The following is a 19251-nucleotide window of genomic DNA, read 5'->3' on the forward strand; positions in this document are numbered from 1 at the left end:
TCGATAAAAGTTAATTCCCAATGGCTGTTTGTATAGTTCTGAAGCGACGTGAAAGGCCTTTGGTCAAACTAGCTTTTATGCAAATATAAGGACCATTGTGGACGGGAAATTATGGTCTTTTCATGAGTGAAAATTTGTATTGGATTGCCTGAGATAGATTGCCTGTATCCAGAGTATTGCAAAATAAACACATTAATGGCAAGTCAAAACATTTTTTTCAAGTATTCACGGTCTCTTTGCGTTTTTTTATTAAACAAAACCTCGAGCCACCGAGAGTATAAGGAAACAATGATAAAATAATTAATTTAAGCAGAACAGCAAAGAGAGAACGACTCGTAATGCAGAAAAAAAACCCTACTAAAATGAGCTTGTAAAATGTTGTTATCTACGTTTGTATCTTAAGACATGAATGGAAGTTTTCAAAACAAAATTTAACATTCCAGTTTTATTTACGTCTGCGTATATTAGTCGGCTTTCACATTCAGTATGATAATGACCGTTCAGATGAAATATTTAATGATTATTCAATGGATTTATTAATAACACAAATTGACATAAGTTTACGAGACCACGAGAGAAATACTGGCATATTTGCATAATTTTAAATTTATTCTAGATCGTTAGACTGACAAATTGTAAAAATATTGTTCAGAAATCAAAATGTATGCTTAAACAGAACCATGCGGTAGTTGGCTAGACTTTTAAGCATATTAAAGTTTGTTTTTGTTTTAATTTCATAGACATTTAAGCTTATTGTAAGCAGTAGATAATAATAATTTGAATGATGAAATTAACACCGACACAACAAATGTTTCCTACACGACAAATATACGGCTTCGTTAAAACACATATTTCTCAATTGTAAGGCGCTTTATTTTCTTAAACTGTGATTCGCAGAAATTATTAAACATAAAGTTGATGCAATAAGAGGGTCAATTAAGTTGCATTTAAAAAAGAAATATATGAAAAGAATTTCCATATATATATACACAGATGTATTTCAACACTATAAAAATAAATCACTAAACAGTGCACAGCCAACGGAAAAAATGTGTATAATCATTTTCTTTTGTTGAAATTCAAGTTCTGTTCTCATAGATTTTACCACCAAGACGATAAGAATTGTGCCATTGAATCTCATCAAAACTGGCTGAAAAAAAACTTTGATTTTCCACACATAAAAAATTAACATGTGTTTTTCGTCGTGTTGACAATCAAGAGTGGCCTGGTCTTTTACTTTGGCTTTCCGAATCAATATAAATAACTGAGAATTGCAGCATGTTGAGAAAATGACAAATGTTCCTCCTTCAAACCTTCGATTTAATGTAGAATATTAGTGTCAGTTTGATATATGGCCGCCTCAATGGCGAGTCGATAAAGGGAGATAATTTACTCGTGTTATCAGATAAGATGTCACGTGATTGTAACAAAAATGGCCATCAGCGCGGGCGTATTGGCTATCGTGTTTTGTTATCTTTGAAGGCCGTTGTAAATTTTTATCTCATTGTAAAATGTACTCCGTTTTGGAGAGACTTGGAGAAAACTTGGAGAAAACTTGAAACCTGGTTTATTCAGATGTATTTGTCAGTGATTACATAAAATATCTATAACTTAGGTTGTCTTTTCCTACAAGGCTCTGTACTTAAAACTAAAACGATCGTAAAATATATGTTTGTTTTTATCGCCTGAATTTAAATACTAAATAAAAAATAACTTAAATAATGTTAAAAAAAGTTTTGACTCTGTTATTTTTTTCTTGAATTGATAGAATTCTACAGCAGGTGCAATTCTCATGACTGGACTTATTTTACGACTGCACCGGTAGAGATAACAAAACTCGTGCATTTTCGTTGAGATTTTTTCTTTCAGTCTCAACAGAAGCTGTGTTGTAATTGACTGTCGGATTTATCAAACAGACAGTTATTATCTTGCTCCAGTGACGGATTTCCCATTAAAACACTGAAGAGTTAAACAGGTCACGAAAAAATCCCGCGAGAAGCACAGCGTGTGATGAGATGAACGTGCATTATCGTGCATTTTTATTTCATACGCTTTTTTGAAGTAAATGTATCGTGTTTATCTATAAGAATAATGAAGCATAGTTGAAGAATCGCACGATAATGCTATATTACGTGCTGTTTTTCATTCTTTTTTTTCACTAATTTGCGTTCATTTCCGTTTTGAATACAGAACACCTTTAATTTGAGCAGTTTTTAGTTTTTAAATGGGATTTAAGTTAAGATCTTTATTAAATGGCGGAATAATTACATTTAAACAAAGGCTTAAATAATGACGACGATGACGCTTTGTGACTTTTATTATCTATAAGGTTTAAATGTTAAAACGCAACTCCCCTGTTTAAAGATTTACGACTTATATACGATAAAATATTCGTAACATCCCTTTGTGCGAAATGTGTTTTTCTGTTACCAGTAAAAACAAATTTCTTGTTTGACAGATTTGACTTCTGAAATTTATGAGTTTCTATTAAGTTTTAAGTCTTAATACGTTTTGTTTTATTTAATTAAACATTTGTCTCGGATTGTTAGGCTGAAACGTGTAATGAGATTGTAACATGTACAGTGTAATTGTGTAGGTAAAGATAAACCAAAACTGTACATGATTTAAACGACTTTAATGTCTTAATTGAATGGTACTTTTGAGTCCTTTGTTTAAATTTAAACTATTGTCTTAACAATATTCACCAGCAAACATACATTCTTCTTTCCCAGTCATAAAGTGCACGAATCGTATCATCTATTTTAGTTAACGTAAAATTAAAATTGATTTATTTGCTTTCATGGATTTTATTTTTCGATGCTTTCCGTATTGCTTCCTTATCTAAACATTAATTTGCTAGAATATCTTTTAAAATGAATACTTTAAAGATCTGTCTGGAAAAGATGAAACGAAATTTTCCAGGAATTTGGCCAACTTTCGTCCGTATTTCTTCAAGATGATCAAATTTTCCCCTTGAAGATGGGTGAGAAATCTGCGGAAAATGCATCTGTCATGTGCAACCGGATATAACATCTGAAGACGCGCATGCGTGTATTGAACTTTAAAAACTCATTACTTGGGTACCAATTCCTGTCTTTTTCTGATAACATTTGCTTTGTAAATGAATGATTTATGTCTTATTGTAATAAATACTGTACGTTTGAAAACTTTAATTTTCACTTTTAAAGAGCAATATACAAAGTTTGAAGTGTTACAAGTACTTTTGTTTTTGTTGTTGTTGTTGTTAGTATGGTAATTCATTTTAACATTGCATTTTTGAGGAATAATGTTCACTGAAATAAGGAAAAATCGGTGGTGACCTTTCAACTTAACGAATGTTCGATTTCATATTCAAGAATTGTAACGAATTCACGAGTTCTACTCCAAGAATGCACGATAAAAAATTCGTGAATGAAAGTTGCATTAAAAAATTCGTGAAGCTGAAATACCACCATTTCAAAGTTGAACTGAACTCTTTAATAAATGTAGTAAAATACGTCAAGTTGAAATCGTGAATAAACGAAATAATGAATTTTATATGTTCATACATGTATTTCATAGAAAATAATCGTGATAGTTAAATTCATTTTCTAAAATGTTCAAACTTTGGTTGGCGAAGAAAACGTTTACAAAAAAGAACTGTATGTGTTAAAAGTTCGTTATGTGAACAATATTATAGTTATAAATTGTTGTCAAAAGTATTGTTTGGGGTCCAAATACATTTGAGAGTTATTCTTTTATCACGAAAGTCTTTAAAAATTAAGTGTTAATTTAATGCCATTTTACTTCTTAATTACAGCGGTAACGACGGCTAGAATTTAAAATGTTTAATACTTAGACGTGAATACCGAAATCATTTTTTCTCCGTTTTTCGTCTTATATAGAGGTAGAGAAATCATCAGCAGGAGTTCTTTTCATTAAAATACATGATAATAATAGAAAGCATGTGAGATTTATCATAGAGGTCGTTCATAAAGCACGATTAGTGCGCGTGAAGTGTTCTCTGTTCAAACACTGACACTAGGAAATTACAAGTCTGTAGTTTTCGGGCAATCAATGGAGAAAAGATTACTAGCAATTTTGATGATTTGTTTTATAGCTTCCCATTGTCGCTTAATCAACTTGGAGAAGCTGAAATATCGCGCATACGTTTTACTCGGTACCCTTACGATTTCAAATGGACTAGTATTGTGCATTATTTGGTACTTTATATTTCTTTTTATTTGCGAAAAAACGATCCTGTGTTCTTCAGAAATGGAATCATTTTACTAGTTTTTAACTAATGTCACAGTAAATAAACAAACGTGGACACTAGTAACAATAAGCAATAAGTATAAAAAAGCTAGATTTAAATGATTTTCAAACCAGGGACCTAAATATTTCCTAAAACAGCACGACAAAAATATGAATTAATTTTACAATCTTATCATTTTCTTGCATTTTTTTCCTGAAGAATTAGACTTCATTTCCGGTCTGTGTATCACGTGTTGTAAATTTCGAATATTTTTGTTTTACAAATACAAGCATCCTTTTTAACCTTAACGACAACTCCGTTTCCCTGAGTGTTATAATTTTAAGCTTCGTCACATTTTTGTCTTTCGTTTGTTTGAGACTGTTCGCGAGAAGAAGAAAAAGCCTTGCAGCCTAGCTATTACCAGAGATTTATGTCCTGTATTGCAAGAATTAACTATTCCCGCAGAGAGTTTGTAATTCTATTGAAAATATCGATTCTGTTCTACCACGAGCGTCTGCCAGGTTGTTTAAGAAAATTCCATATGACGCAGTTGTGACACTGTGAACAGCATTCCAGCAGCAGATAGTGAGCGATGTCGTCCGCGGCAAGTTCGCATGCGCGTTCTGTGATATTTGGCCTTTTAAATGATAATGAATATTTCATAGCAACAAATATCGTTTTATACATTTCTTCTGCAGTGTGTGCAATTGTCGTCTGCTGTTTTTTAAAATCTATTTTTTTAAATGCAATATGCTTAATTTATCGCCAGTGAACTTCTAAAAACGCTATTATGTCCATATTTCTGATGAGTTCTTTGCCAGAAACATACATGTGGGTTTGTTAAGTTATTCATTATCTTCCGGGGAGGGCCGACCGCTAATGTTGTATGAACTTGGGGCCCAACCCGTTTTCTTTTGCTGTTTAGAATACATATGAAATTTGTATCTGTATTGTATATGCATGTATATAGCAATACAAAATCTAAATTAAACATTAATTTATATACTTTAGACATTGTGTTAAATGATATTTAAAGAAATCCTACTACAATACCTTCTATATACCTATTTTTAAGTCCGATGGCCTTTAAAGACTTTTTTGTCGGGACTTGTAAAAAATATTATTAACGAAAATGTCATTGTTTAAGATCATTGTCGTCAGCCCATGCCTTTACATGTTTTTGGCGGGAAAACCTTTCCTCTTTATCTCAGTACATAATTAAGCTTTGGAAAGACGGATGGTGACAGGCTATCCATTCAGAGCATGCTACATGTTTAGTTATATAATCGACGGAGCTCTTTATCATGCAGATATATAGATGGTAACTACGCTGTAATTTGATGTTCATCGTCTGCGTTATTGCTTGAAAATGAGATTTTCGCTACAACGTTATTGTGAGATATGGTGGTATGCGTGATATAAATTTCATTTTATCTCCACGATTGATTATGTTTCTCCATTTCATATCATTCGAGCCGTACAATCAGTACGGTGTTCATGATTGAATTTTTTGCAAGCCTGATAACAAAAAAAGCACGAGGTGCATTTCATTCGTTTAAACACGTCCAAGGACATTCGTATCTCATCTTAAAATCATAAATGATAAATTAGACTCTTCAAATGACTGTATGACGCATACACTAATGTCAAAAACGCATTATATCATTGCTGAAAAAACGTGGCCTACTTTTTGAGGCGGAGGATTTAAAGTGTTCCGTTCACCTGGAAGTAATTCGGCCTCGAGATCAGAGTGATAAAAACGCTTTGTGAAGCGTTTGTCTAATTGTTTGTGGTATTTTTTGGGCGGCATCTCCTAACGATTTAATGACATTTCGTTACCCTATACATTTCTGTAACTAGAAACTGCACTACTGAAAAATTCAAATAGATTTAGTTTTTTACATCTCTGCAGAATAGCCACTTCATCTCAACATATTGTATGTACATATAAGTCATTTTGCATCGCGTAAAAAGCAGACGATATGAAATTTTGATTTGAATTTAAAACAAAATTAGTTTTCAATAAATGAAAAATGATAGTATGTTGTAACGACAATTCGGGTGCGCAATAATTTGAATGTATGTCACCTTAGGATAGTTGTAACCAATATGTTGATGAAATAAGCGTAAAAATGTCTTTCTCAGACTTAGCCCGCAATTTATTATATACATGTACATGTATTTCCGTTAACATTAAACACACAACGAAGAAACAACATCAAAGTATAAATGAAAACACGTACTGTTGTATTGTACTGTTAAAGTATATAATAAACGCACATGTGGTCAGTGAGATACAGGGATATACAATGTATCACACTTGTGTTTGAATGAAAGAAACCGTTCAATATATTTTCATATTACACGGAAAAATGATGTATGCGTTGAAAATATTGCAAGATTCATGATAAACAAACTTTTTTCTTGTTGCGGCTTGAATTGCAATATGATTATAAATTTAATACAGTACATAACATTTATGCACACAGTTATCGTTGAAGTTAATGTTTGTGACAATTCCGAATAGAAAAAAAAAACATAAAATTAAACAAAAAGTAACAAATACACACAAGTATAAAATTCTACTAAAATGAAACTTAATAAAAATATATTCATTACAATAGTGACAATTGAAACATATTTTATGATAAAAAGGACATATTACTATTGAAATTCTTTTCAGAAAATATGTTGTTTGATACCCATCAACTCGAATCAATGGCATTGTTTTCTTTTAGTGGGAATAGTTACAGTGTTTTAATAAATATTTACACATGTATATATCAGTATAGACCTAAAAGCTCGACGAATATGAGTAATGTACACACATTTTATCTCGAATGCCTCTGGTGAAATTTACATTTGACATGTTATTCCATGGTGTTACTTAGAACCACAATAGTTAAAACTTTATTCAAACATCTCTATTTTCCAATAATTCTATTTTTTTTGTATTTTTTTGCATCAACATTAAAACATTGTCCCATACAAACATTTAAAAGATAAAAAAAACTGCGCATTTTCTTCATATTATCTTTATGGTTCTTAGTAAAGAACATAGAACATAGAAAATATAAAGATTGCAACTTCGCAAATTGTGATAGTTTATATTTTTTTTAAACAAAAATGCAAAAATTGTATTACAGTTTCATCCTAATTATAAGAAAACGGACAAATATATATATCTCTCATTCTAATTCAGAAGCCAGGTATATATATATCTGTTAATTGTGTGATAACATTCAGTAAAACATTTGATCTTTTAGCAATTTTTCTTTTATCCTTACCACCCCATATACCTTAAATGGACTTGCCAATCTCTTAGTGTGGACGAAACTAATTATAATTTTTAGGGGAAATTTCAAAATATTTACGGATTGCACACAGTACAGACCATAACCAGACAGCAAAAAAACTCCCTGTAGATCTTGGTTGGGTAAAATTCGTAAAGAAACTGTATATAACGTATTATTAGTTACATTAAAAAATTGCAAAACTTCAGAAGCATTTGTTTAAATAGTTTATGTCCGTAAAAATAATAATGTATATCAAAACACAAAAAGGGACATGCCCTTTTATGGTCATGACATTAGTTTTTAATATAGTAAAATTAAAATTGAGGATTTTTTATTTAAAAACAAATAAACTAAAGAATGTGTGATAAAAGTGAAATATGATGTTTACTAGATGTAAAACCTAAGATGGAAAAATATGTTTGAAAGTGTGCAATTTAACAACTAACTTGTATAAATGCAAGTTGAATTAAACAAAATAGATAAGTCTTAATGTCCAGCAGAAACATCTTGATTTGCATTGTTCAAACAATATTTTATTTACATTTTAAACTTTTTTGTTGATTTCATTTTTTAGTTTAAATTGCTTCACGTTTATTTATATTTATATACATTTCATTTTAATTTTAACCGTACCATATTATTTTTTAAAATGTTCTTAATTCTTTATTTTAAAAGTTTATTTTCTATTTTCTAAAAATGAGTTTGTATTTTATAATATTGTTCTGAAATTTTCTTTTGCAAAAAATAAAGAAACTTTTTTTAGATTCTTTTAATCTACTGAATTTAACAATAACTCGTTTTAACAGTAACACTTAAGTTGGATCTTTTCGTATTTAAACTCCATTAGCACCATGGATAAAAAAAATCAAAAATTGACAACATTAAAAAAAGAATCGTCTTCGTTAAGATAAACTGTAAAGGGTATAAACGCTTTTTATATCTATTTTTCATATCTTTTAAGTTCATTATAATTAATTTCTTGAATAGCTTTTTGGTGTTTTTTTCCGATTTTTATAGATGAAATATTTATCTTAATTCTATACAATACTGTACACGTATCTTTCATATATTGTTGTATAGTTATATATCTGTAAAAAAGGCAATAAAAGTTCGTGTGTCATACAAATATCCAAAGAAATTTTTGGCTATTCCCCTCACATTCAAAGATATACTATGCTCAAATTTGATATTTGAAAATAGTGATAATTGCTACATAGTCTCTTTGTAAATATAAAAAATATAAAATAAACATGTTTTGACTTCACATATGATAAAGAAGATATGTTTTAAATCCTGCACAATATAAGTGGACAGGCACACTATGAATATAATTATAATGTCATTAAAAAAATGGCAGTTTTTAGTAAGAAAATACCAGCTTTAGTAGACCCGAAATAAGGAACTAGATTTCAATTAATTTCTGCAATAGTAATATTTTACTCAAAGTTAAGCCTAATTATTATATCTTTTAAAAAAAACTCACCAAGTTTATTGTAAGTATTTGTTTGGTCAGAAGATTCTAGTAAATTGTTCACAAACTTATTCGATCCATGCTTTCATATAAAGTTTGTTTTCCGGATTCACATACATTTCAAGTTTATAAATAATAAGAGCTAAAGAGTATGTTGATATTTTTATTGAATTATTTGATAGAATCGTCTTTAGATTTGAGCTGAAGAAATCATTAAGCTTTTAATATCTCAATAAAAAATAAAACTTATCAAAATGTTACAAATAATTTAAATGTCTTGATTTGATTTTAACAGATTCTCGTCTGTAAATTTCTATGAAATAAAACAGATCTACGTAAAATGCAAAAAGTATAAATTTATCTATCCAGCAAATCGGTATAATATAAAGATTTGGGATAATTTAACAATTACATAGTGAAGAATATTATATATAAAAAGAAGTTTCACAAATTCTTAATTAAACTATATCGTCTAGCAAAGTTTTAATCATTCATATATATATTTTTTAATGTTTGAAATTCATTTCTTACAAGAAAAAGCAACGAATTTTTCCTTACCTTCGATGCTAGTTTGGTTATATTTTAGAACCTTTTGATCAATGTATAAGATTTGTTTTTTACATTTCCTATTCTTAAAAGAAAAAAAATATTGAGTAAGTTCAGAGTAAAATTTGAAAAGATATGTGAAGTCGAAAATCATTAATAAAAAAAGGTAACCAGAAAGTTTGATATAGAAGTTTTGTTTAATTTTAGTGATTTTTTTTTCTCCTAAGTAATGCATTTGTACATTTTGCATATTTTCAATTCTAAATTTGTTTTTATTGCATTTGTTTTAAGATTTTTATCATCGTGTACAGATAAAGAAGGCGCATATGTGGGGATAATACCTGTTTCATGAAATAAAAAAATGATAAATTGTTAAAATATTGGAAATGATGCATGAATACACGGGAAGCATGTTATACGCACGTGCAGTTGCGTCAATTGCACATGCATCTAATTAGTAGTACGCTCGGGGGCTTGGAATATATAAAGTTCATGTAATGCATTTTAATTAGTTACCGTTTAGTTGCAACAGACGGAATATGTTCAAATAATTATTACGCATATCCCTTTAAAGATGTATATTTTATGATGCATTAATTTATATATGTGCGTGCTTTGGTGCTGTTATTTTTTAAGCAAAATATTTCATTGATGTTTCTTTTCTAAAAATATATTTTGTTGACGCCTTTGTGATCAGATGTTGTTTTGAAAAACATTGTTATTGTCTAATAAGTACTTTTATTTTTTATTTTACTACGGTGTAGATACTATAAATTATATTTGAATCTGTTGGGTCGGGCATGATATGTTGAAACACGCTTATAAAAAACACATACCTGCATCTATATTTGGTTTACATTTGTTGCTTTCCAGAGTAAATAAATTGTAAATTAAATTTTTTCAAACTATATTCATGTAACTTGAAAATGAAATTTAAGCATAATAGATACAGAGTTTCTGATAAATGCTGTTCAGTAACATTTGCATTTGTTTCATTTTCTCATATTTTATCTATTTTCAGCATGACAATATTTGCAAAAATATCTATAAATAAATAAATAAAATCAATGAATGGAATACGACACTTGCAGCGTTCTTACGTCAGCAAAGAAAATATGTAGCATTTAAATAATATATACACATGAATAATTATTTTAGTTCGTAATAGAAAGCAGAAAAGATATGTTAAAATGATACGTTAGAATTATGAATTATTCACTAATGGTTATATATACATCATTCCTTTCAAATGTAGTTAAAAAGAGTCTAGCTGTTTTCCCATTTGGAACTACCCCCAATATGCCGAAATTGTTGGGGCCTTTCGTCATCTTACGATAATTTATTATGGTGGTTCGTCGAGGCCCTTTCAGACATTTTTACTTCGCAATAATTATTAAAATTACCAGAAATTTTTATACGTAAGATGTACACGTATACGGTATATCACAGTTTAGTATCTTTTATGTTTACTTTTTTCTATTTTCAGTTTGTAAAACATGTATAGTTGGATATTTGGAGGCGAGCAGGCACTGTCCGGTGTGTGACAACCTTGTTCATAAAACAAAGCCGCATCTACGACTTAGGTAAATTATCGTTATACTTGTTTTATACAGGGAATAACGTAACAATTGTAGATTTCTATTTCGTTAATATATATTTTATTTAGTTTGACAAAATTTCATCATTAATATTTTAACTATTATCTGTTTGTTCATGTATACATTGCCGTTGTGGTCCGAGGATGTAAGGCTGTTTAAGTGGCGTCAACGTCGTGCTAGCGGTGCGCGTAATTTAGTTCTGTCTTTGTTTGATGGAATTATATTTGGAACTAGCTTTGATCGAAAGATAAGATTTATATGTTATCGTAATGACTTGCCCGCATAATTTGTTAAAATTCCTTTCCGGTGCCGACAAAATTTCACAACTGTCATTTCTTACGGAGATGCCCGACAGTATCGATGAGATTTTGACGTGGAGTATCGTTTTCAGGATTCCTTGACTCGAAATAGACAGCAGATTAAATTCTTTATAGTATTAGCAAAATTAATCAGTTTTATAATAAATTATTATTCTGTCTCATCATCGGAGACAACAATATTCACGATAATTGCAGCTTTTGAACCACTATTTCGTAAATGATTAACAGTTTTCACTTGTAACTATATACAATTTGAAAACTTAGTAATCTTAGAAAAAAGAAACAGAGAATAAATCGTAATTGAATGGTTACAAGACAAGGTTAATTGCTCTCAGTCTTTGCATTTCTTTAACCGTTATCATGTTAAATATTCTAAATAGACTTGACCATTCACCATCTTGAATCCGGACAAAACCATTCAACATTTTTAGGAAAAATTTTCAAAATATTTATCGGCTTAAAAGCGAGTGGTACAGACCATGACTAGACGACACGGTTGTGCCGGATGATCTCGGTCTGCGCTGGTCTAATGCTTGCAAGGGGGCTTAAGGTTAGCATTTATTCATGTTTTCATGGCTCCCCAGTTTGTCTTCGTCAATTTACTCGACCACGGGTCTCCTTTTATGTAAGTGAATCTTTGAATTACATTTAGTATATACATAAAAACAACATATGATTTATTTTTATACTGTTTTACACCAAGTATGAGCCCTAACAACACAACTACAGATATAACTCCACATTATGATATTGTGGCTAATAATTTCGAAGCAAATGTTCGCGGTGTACAATCTAAAGGTATTTCTTAGAATTTCCCTTACATATATTCTCATAGAAAAATAATTTAATGGCGTATACAGGGAGCAAAAGAAACATTGCGTTTGTATTTAATCTCATTTTAAGTTAATTAGCGGTTGTTGTACTTATATTACAGAAAAGAGACGCTTACAAGTTACACGTGCCGTGAATGCCTAGTTTGCGCACGCGGTCTTTGTTGACTACAAAGAAATATTGAAATAGTTTGTACATCGTTTATAACTATCTGCAGTGTTAAACAACAAGAAACACATGGGTCTGTTTTGCCTCCCGTGTTTAACATGTACACATTTCCATGATGTCTATATTATCGTTCTCACTCCCTAATGAGTTAGGCTTTACGAAGAAAGAAATTCTGTGAATAGTATGAAAACAATTATACCAGTACAACTCCGCTATAATCATGTGCACGAAATTTTCAGGGTAAAAATCTAGACACAATAATTTTTAGTAATGGATATAGCTTAAAGACATTGTTAATGTTTAAGGACCTTCACTCAATAAATATTGAGACGGCGTACGTTTGAGACAAATAAACTTTAGTGGACCACTTGTGTCACTTCAGGAATACTGTATATTGTTTGCCTGTCTCGACAACAAAATTTTAACTTACAACATATCTGGCTTTAATACCTCGTTTTTAGAAACTTTGATACAGATAGATTCGCTTTCGAAGTTATATCATGCGTTCTTTTTTCTACATATAATTATGCGTTACAAATGTATATTCAAAATTTCTGACTGTACTTAGTAGCCTCCTGTATCTCAAATTGATATTCTTCCGGGTTGCAAAAAAGAATGGCAATTGACGTAAGATAAACGTTTTGTTTTTTACTTTCCACTTGTTGAAAAAAAAGAAGTTTTAATGATTTTTCAAGACTTGGTGTGAATTTCGTCTGCTTATTTTGAATTACGAGGATAATGCACACACACGGTTTTAATTGAAGCGCAGTGGAAATATTATCCATGCACGTGTTATATACATGTATATGAATAAATGGACATCTTTGTTGCTGTATTCATTTTGTAAGGTGGATGTTTAATAAATATGCATGTTTACGGTTACCGTAGTGAAATCTGGCAAGAATATGATCATGTACATTTTAATGAGAAATATAAAGTTAACGCAGAACTTCTGACATTCCTGCTAGGTTGTTTTTTCTTGGATATCGTGTGGTTTTCATGTTGTCTTAAGATAATTGAGAACGCGTATTTGTTCCACTTGTTACGGTATTTTAGGATCTTTTGGAGCGTACATGAAAACCAATAATCTGTTTTCAAGAGCTCACGACGCGCGCGTGCCGGATGTCAGAAGTCACGTGCGCATCACGTGATGATTGAAAGAGGCAGACGACCAAGTAATTACTGCGTAAATAAGCGGGTAATGGAAATATCAGAAGTCATATCTTGCCTCCAGAATACAATATGCATTTAAGTTATGAGAAAAAAAATATTAATGGAAAATTCTGTACCGTGCCAACGCGATAGATAAATGTTTTTAAATTAGTATTGTTTTCCTTCCAGAGCAATAAAGCAGTCGGACATTTATTGATAACCCCGAGTATAGCTTGATTTATGCGTGCAGGTTGATCGAGTCTTCTTATTAAAATAAAATGTACGCCTGATTTATAACTTGGCATTTTACTTCCTTCAGTTTTTACATAAAGAGGTCTAACATTATTTGAACGAATTATTTTCTGTAAGATAAAATCAAGGTGTATCAATTTTATTACGTGAGATAATATAAATCGCTTTTCTTGTTAATTTGCTTTGAGATCTTTTTTGTACTTAAAACGTTTGTGAGGAAAACTTACGAAAAAAAAAGATAAATAAATAAAAACAAGACGCAAACGTCCTATTTATTCCGTTGCTTGGCATGTTTCCATGTTTACGTACATAGAGTGAAAGCTGAGATTTACTCGCACACTATATAAATCACGTTTTAATAGTCCAAACGGTGTAAAACCTGTTAAGACCATGATGATAAAGTTCTTTTTACGCGCAACAACAACTTAATGTAACATTCTGAAGCCACTATAAAATAGATATTTACCATTGTGTTACCATGGCAACAGAGAATATAGGCAACGTGGTGCAGCTATTTGTTTCGCAGCCAATCATATTTCCGACTATTAAATAACTGAGGCGAGCGAATAATTATTTTTTATTTTCACATAACGACGTTCATTTATAGGGGAAGGCTTAGTAAACTAGAAACGCTGAAAGATTTATCAAATTACCCTTAAGATAGTACATTTTGTATTTTCTATACCATCCTATTTACAATTTTATTTGCTGGAAATGTTCGTGCGTTAGCACTTAACTAAATGACATGAAAATATGATACTGCAATCTAGTTTAAAATTATTTTACGGCACGTTCGTGTTTAAATTGCAATTTCGTTTAATTCATAACCTGATGTAGAATCTAATAACTTATTGAGCAGACGACAATTATCTTTTCTTAAAACCCTTCGCCATACCTTATATTTCCGTCATATGTTTTACGTTGCTTGAAGATACGAAAGCTTTTATCTAAGCGTTTTGTTCGCAAAGATCTTTGATCTGTGGTGCGCCAAGTCGCGCGTTCCTTTCAGAAATAGTTTATAAATTGCATAAAGCTCGTGCATAAAGCCTGTTCACGGGAAGTATTAGTCTCGTGCTGGTATGTCTATTGTTAGCACGTGAGAATTGCATTTAAAGAACACTGTTTACTCATTTATTTATACCTTTAATCTCAGGAGTTTCTAAAGAATTCTACATTTTATTATCGTCTGCAGATATTGCAGAAAAAAACAAGAACAGTGAATTTAACGATCACTTTTCAGTGCATAGATGCATTTGAATATTATACTGGTGCTTTTTTTTCTCCGTTTAATGCATCGGAGAGCAAAATGTAACGATTCTTTCGATAAAATGACGAAAACCATTAAAGTTTGTTATACACTTTAAAGGAATAATATTACATAATGATGTCAGATTTAGAACGCAATAATATACAAACAAAATGCGGTAATGTTTCGGACCCTGTCTTTTACGTCGAATAGCAAAAACATTTACACCAATTCTTAGCATGTCTTTGACATTGGAGTTATGGGCAATGTACTTTATACTTATATTGTATTTTTATGCTATCCTGTTGTTTTTTTTTCAGACCTGACCACACCCTACAAGATCTGGTGTACAAGTTAGTCCCGGGATTATTTCAAGGTATAGTTACTATTTCTATCACATATAATCAGAATAAATCAATGGACTATAATGATTATATAGTTTAAATTTTCGTTGTTATTATTTCTTTATATTTTTTTAAACATGGTCAGTAAAACTGCCTAGTAATATTAATGGCGTTGTACCGTTCGATAGTTTTCTTTCATTGAGGAAAGAAAAACATGATCTTACGCATATGACCAACAGTATAAAAAATCATCAACAATTCTTTAGGTAACTTGCAGACAACACAATGATAAAATATGAGTACCGAATTCATGCAGTGCTTACTGAAGCATTTTTATCTAGAAAAAAAAACGGTAGCAGACGTATCGAATTCCAGGAATTATCTCAGTAATGGATTCGCCCGTATCCCGTGTTTGTAGCTTATTCGATTTCCATGTCACTTTCATTTGTCTGTCGTGACATTTCCGGGGATTCATTTGACGTCGCGCTAATTTCATTTTGTCCAATCACGTGCAGAGAATGGGTAACTATGGTAACAATTGCCCATGCGTAATGGAAACATGATTATAGAACTATGGCGCTAATAAGGGTCAGCAGCAGGGATCAACGGGTTCTCATGGTAAAGAATGAGATTTCAGCACCCACGGGGATTTCCGACATTCCATTAAGGAGTTTTCGTAATGAACTTCGACCATATATGGGAAAGTTTAGCGTGACGTGACCGAATTGTGTATTATCCGAATTAAGCCTCAACGAGTCGCCGTCCAAATTGTATGCACGCGCTGCATATCATGTTAATTGCAGTATAAATATGCCTTAGCATGACAGTCTTATCATGTTTTTATGTCTGCTTTTATCTCACATTTCCCTTTTGCAAATTATAAAGAAGAAACACGTGATATTCGTAGCATTATTTGTAGCCTGATTTTAGTATTCTAAATGTTAGTTCTTTTTTCTTAATTATTACAGATGAAATGAAAAAGCGGCGTGAATTCTACAAAGAAGAGATAGAAAGTGGTGAGTTTGCTAGTAATTATTGTTTTTTATTTGTTACGTGGCATCTTTCTTATAAAAGTTATATTGAGAATAAAAATTTGAATATAATTTCACATTGAAAGATGTTATATATAATACAAATGTTTTTCCTATAGATATTATTTTCTCATTTACATGCATTATGTATAGATGCTTAGATAGTTTCGGATAAAAGTGTTTGTTAATAAAATCGAACTAGTATGAATAGTATATAGTGGTTATTTTCTGTTCAGGCCGTGTCGGCGAGAATGGTATACCGGAAGAACGAGAACGGATTATATACTCAGCTGATGAACATATAAGTCTTGTGATCGAATTAAGTTCCGAGTAAGTAATAAATCTCTAACCTTTATAATTACAAAAATGTATGTCTTACACGTTTTTTTTTGTATTTACCGTCTTAACTTTAGATTATTCGAATTATTTGTAGTAAAAATATATAACTGAATTTAGCCTGGTCAGCGTTCGTGTCTCTTAAGTTGTCGTCTGCTTATCTTGGTGTATTTGTCTTGAAAAACTTGAAATAATGAGTTGTTTTCCTTATACACTTTAATTTCCATTGATATTTCTCCATACTTGTATCCGTTTTTATGATACAAGATTCATTTAATTACATCAAATATTTAGTTATGAGTAAGGGGTAAAATGTTTTGTATAATATTTTTATAAGTGTTTTATTTATTTCAAATCCGGTTCTATGACATTTTTCATATCGTCATAGTTAATAAATATTTTTATTTCATTTCTAGCGGTAATGCACCATACTCGACAAGTGGTCGATCGTCTAGGCAACCAAGATTAGAGGTAAACAAAACAAACGCTTGAAATTTGAAAAATGAATTGTTTCAAGAAAGGTCAACATGACAATTTCCGCTTAAGTATATACATATAACATAGTTAAACAGCCGATTCATGTATATGAAAATATTTACATTTTGTATTTATATACTGGTAGTTTGTGAACAAACAGTATAAAGTTTAAGCAGACTAGACTGGCCGGACTCACTACTGGTTGCAAAAAAATTTCATTTTCAGTCAAGCTTTGCAATGTTTAATAATGCATGTTTTTTAGTATTGTTTTTTTATTACATGCTGTACAAACATGTATTTGTAGAAGCTTTTGCAGTTTCAGATTTCTTCAGCACTTTTACTGATATAGCATTTTAATTCATAATTGTAAATGTTCTTAACTTTCTATAGAAAATTTTGCGCCGAACTCTATAGGTAGTTGAAATGCCTGTCAGTCTCGGTGGAATATTATTATTATATAAGTTTTAACATATTTCGTACATAATGAATGTCATTAAAATGTTTCATAAAATAATCACATTTTTCTATTTTGTTTTAAACAGGCCGCGGATCGCCGTTACTTGTCATGTCCAGGGAATTTTACCGTTGGACATCTAAAGAAATTTATCAAAATGAAGTTCAACTTGTGTGACCGATTTCAGGTAAATCTTCATTATTAAAGTTTACGGAATTTGGATTAACATAGTATTTGGCAGAAGTATCTAACTTACAAAAGAACATAAGAAAAGAAAGACAAAAAGGGCAAATTAATCGGAAAAGCAGCTTGCTTGAGGTTACTGTGAGCAAATAAACGATCAAATTCTGATAACAACGGAGTCATGAACATTAACACTTGGTAACCCTGTGACATGCATAACATATAAATGGAAAGCGCATAGATATAGAGGTTAATAAATAATATGAGAAGATTTAACACCCCCCGCAAATTCCTATTAGGTTTTATCAACAAACGCGCACCATTTATTGTTGCAATTTTCATTTAAAAAATCTTAAATTTCGAAGCGTTTATTTTTGTTACACCAACGCGAATAATAAACAACATAATAATATGAAATACACACATTTCTTACATATTTTTATGATGGAATGTTGTAAACAGAAATATCTATAGAGGGAGAACACGAGTTTCTTCACAGCCACTTATGTTTTAATGTTGTACCTTTTAACAAAACATTTTATTATGTCCTTGTTTGTTAATTTACATTGACCTGAAATCAGTACATTAATAATGTTTAAGTATTAATGCGTCTGTCGGACATTACTGTGTACGTTTCGCCTCGGCCCGCCAGAATGTTATTGAAATTTGGAGACTTACAAGTGCGTGCAGATACGTAAATTATAAATGTCACATCACGGAATGTTATTATAATGTTTATAAAATTCATTCATCGGTGTTTTTGGCATAAACAGATGTGAGTGAATAATGAATGACGTGTTAACAGTAACTTTATATATACCACTGAAGCGGTTATTTTCCACTCCGTTTCTATGCAATTGTTGTTAATGAAAAATGAATTTTATGAAGTTTACTCAAATAGACGCTCTCCTTTACAACATCGCAATTAAAACGAAGATTAGTACCTCCATGTTCTGTCCCCTGAAAAACAGAAAAATGAAAATAATGTATAGTATAACCGTAAACATTAATTATTATAGTTAGCAATAAATCAAAACCTACCTTAAAGAATCATTTATTTTTCAGATTTGAAAATATTGTGAATTTCGTACCTGTAATGTATGAACAAATTGTTGAAAACCTCCTGCAAGATTTAGGATGAATGTTTAAACATGTTCAGTTAAATTGATGGCTTTTGACGTTATCAGTCCGGACCGTCAACACCGAAAATTCCGTGCCAAAAATCATTCTCGACAACACATACATGTTGATATTCAGCCTCATTAATTATACATGTGTATTTATGATATATATGATATGGAAATTTGAATTG

General features: G+C 30.9%; 1 protein-coding gene across 2 annotated transcripts in view; it reads left to right on the forward strand.

Moving 5' to 3' along the window:
* The window catches only part of LOC132745131 (nipped-B-like protein), a 61555-nt gene that overhangs the window by 29511 nt on the left and 12793 nt on the right, over window positions 1–19251 (forward strand). For both annotated transcript variants that reach the window (XM_060733962.1, XM_060733960.1), the window contains exons 3-8: window positions 11034–11130; window positions 15435–15490; window positions 16427–16474; window positions 16726–16819; window positions 17242–17296; window positions 17845–17943. In XM_060733962.1, the coding sequence (XP_060589945.1) occupies window positions 11034–11130; window positions 15435–15490; window positions 16427–16474; window positions 16726–16819; window positions 17242–17296; window positions 17845–17943 (449 nt within the window). The remainder of the gene's footprint in view (window positions 1–11033; window positions 11131–15434; window positions 15491–16426; window positions 16475–16725; window positions 16820–17241; window positions 17297–17844; window positions 17944–19251) is intronic.

The sequence above is a fragment of the Ruditapes philippinarum genome, unplaced genomic scaffold (genome assembly GCF_026571515.1).
Source record: "Ruditapes philippinarum isolate M1 unplaced genomic scaffold, ASM2657151v2 ctg153_1_1_1_1, whole genome shotgun sequence".
NCBI classification, from domain to species: Eukaryota; Metazoa; Mollusca; class Bivalvia; order Venerida; family Veneridae; genus Ruditapes; species Ruditapes philippinarum.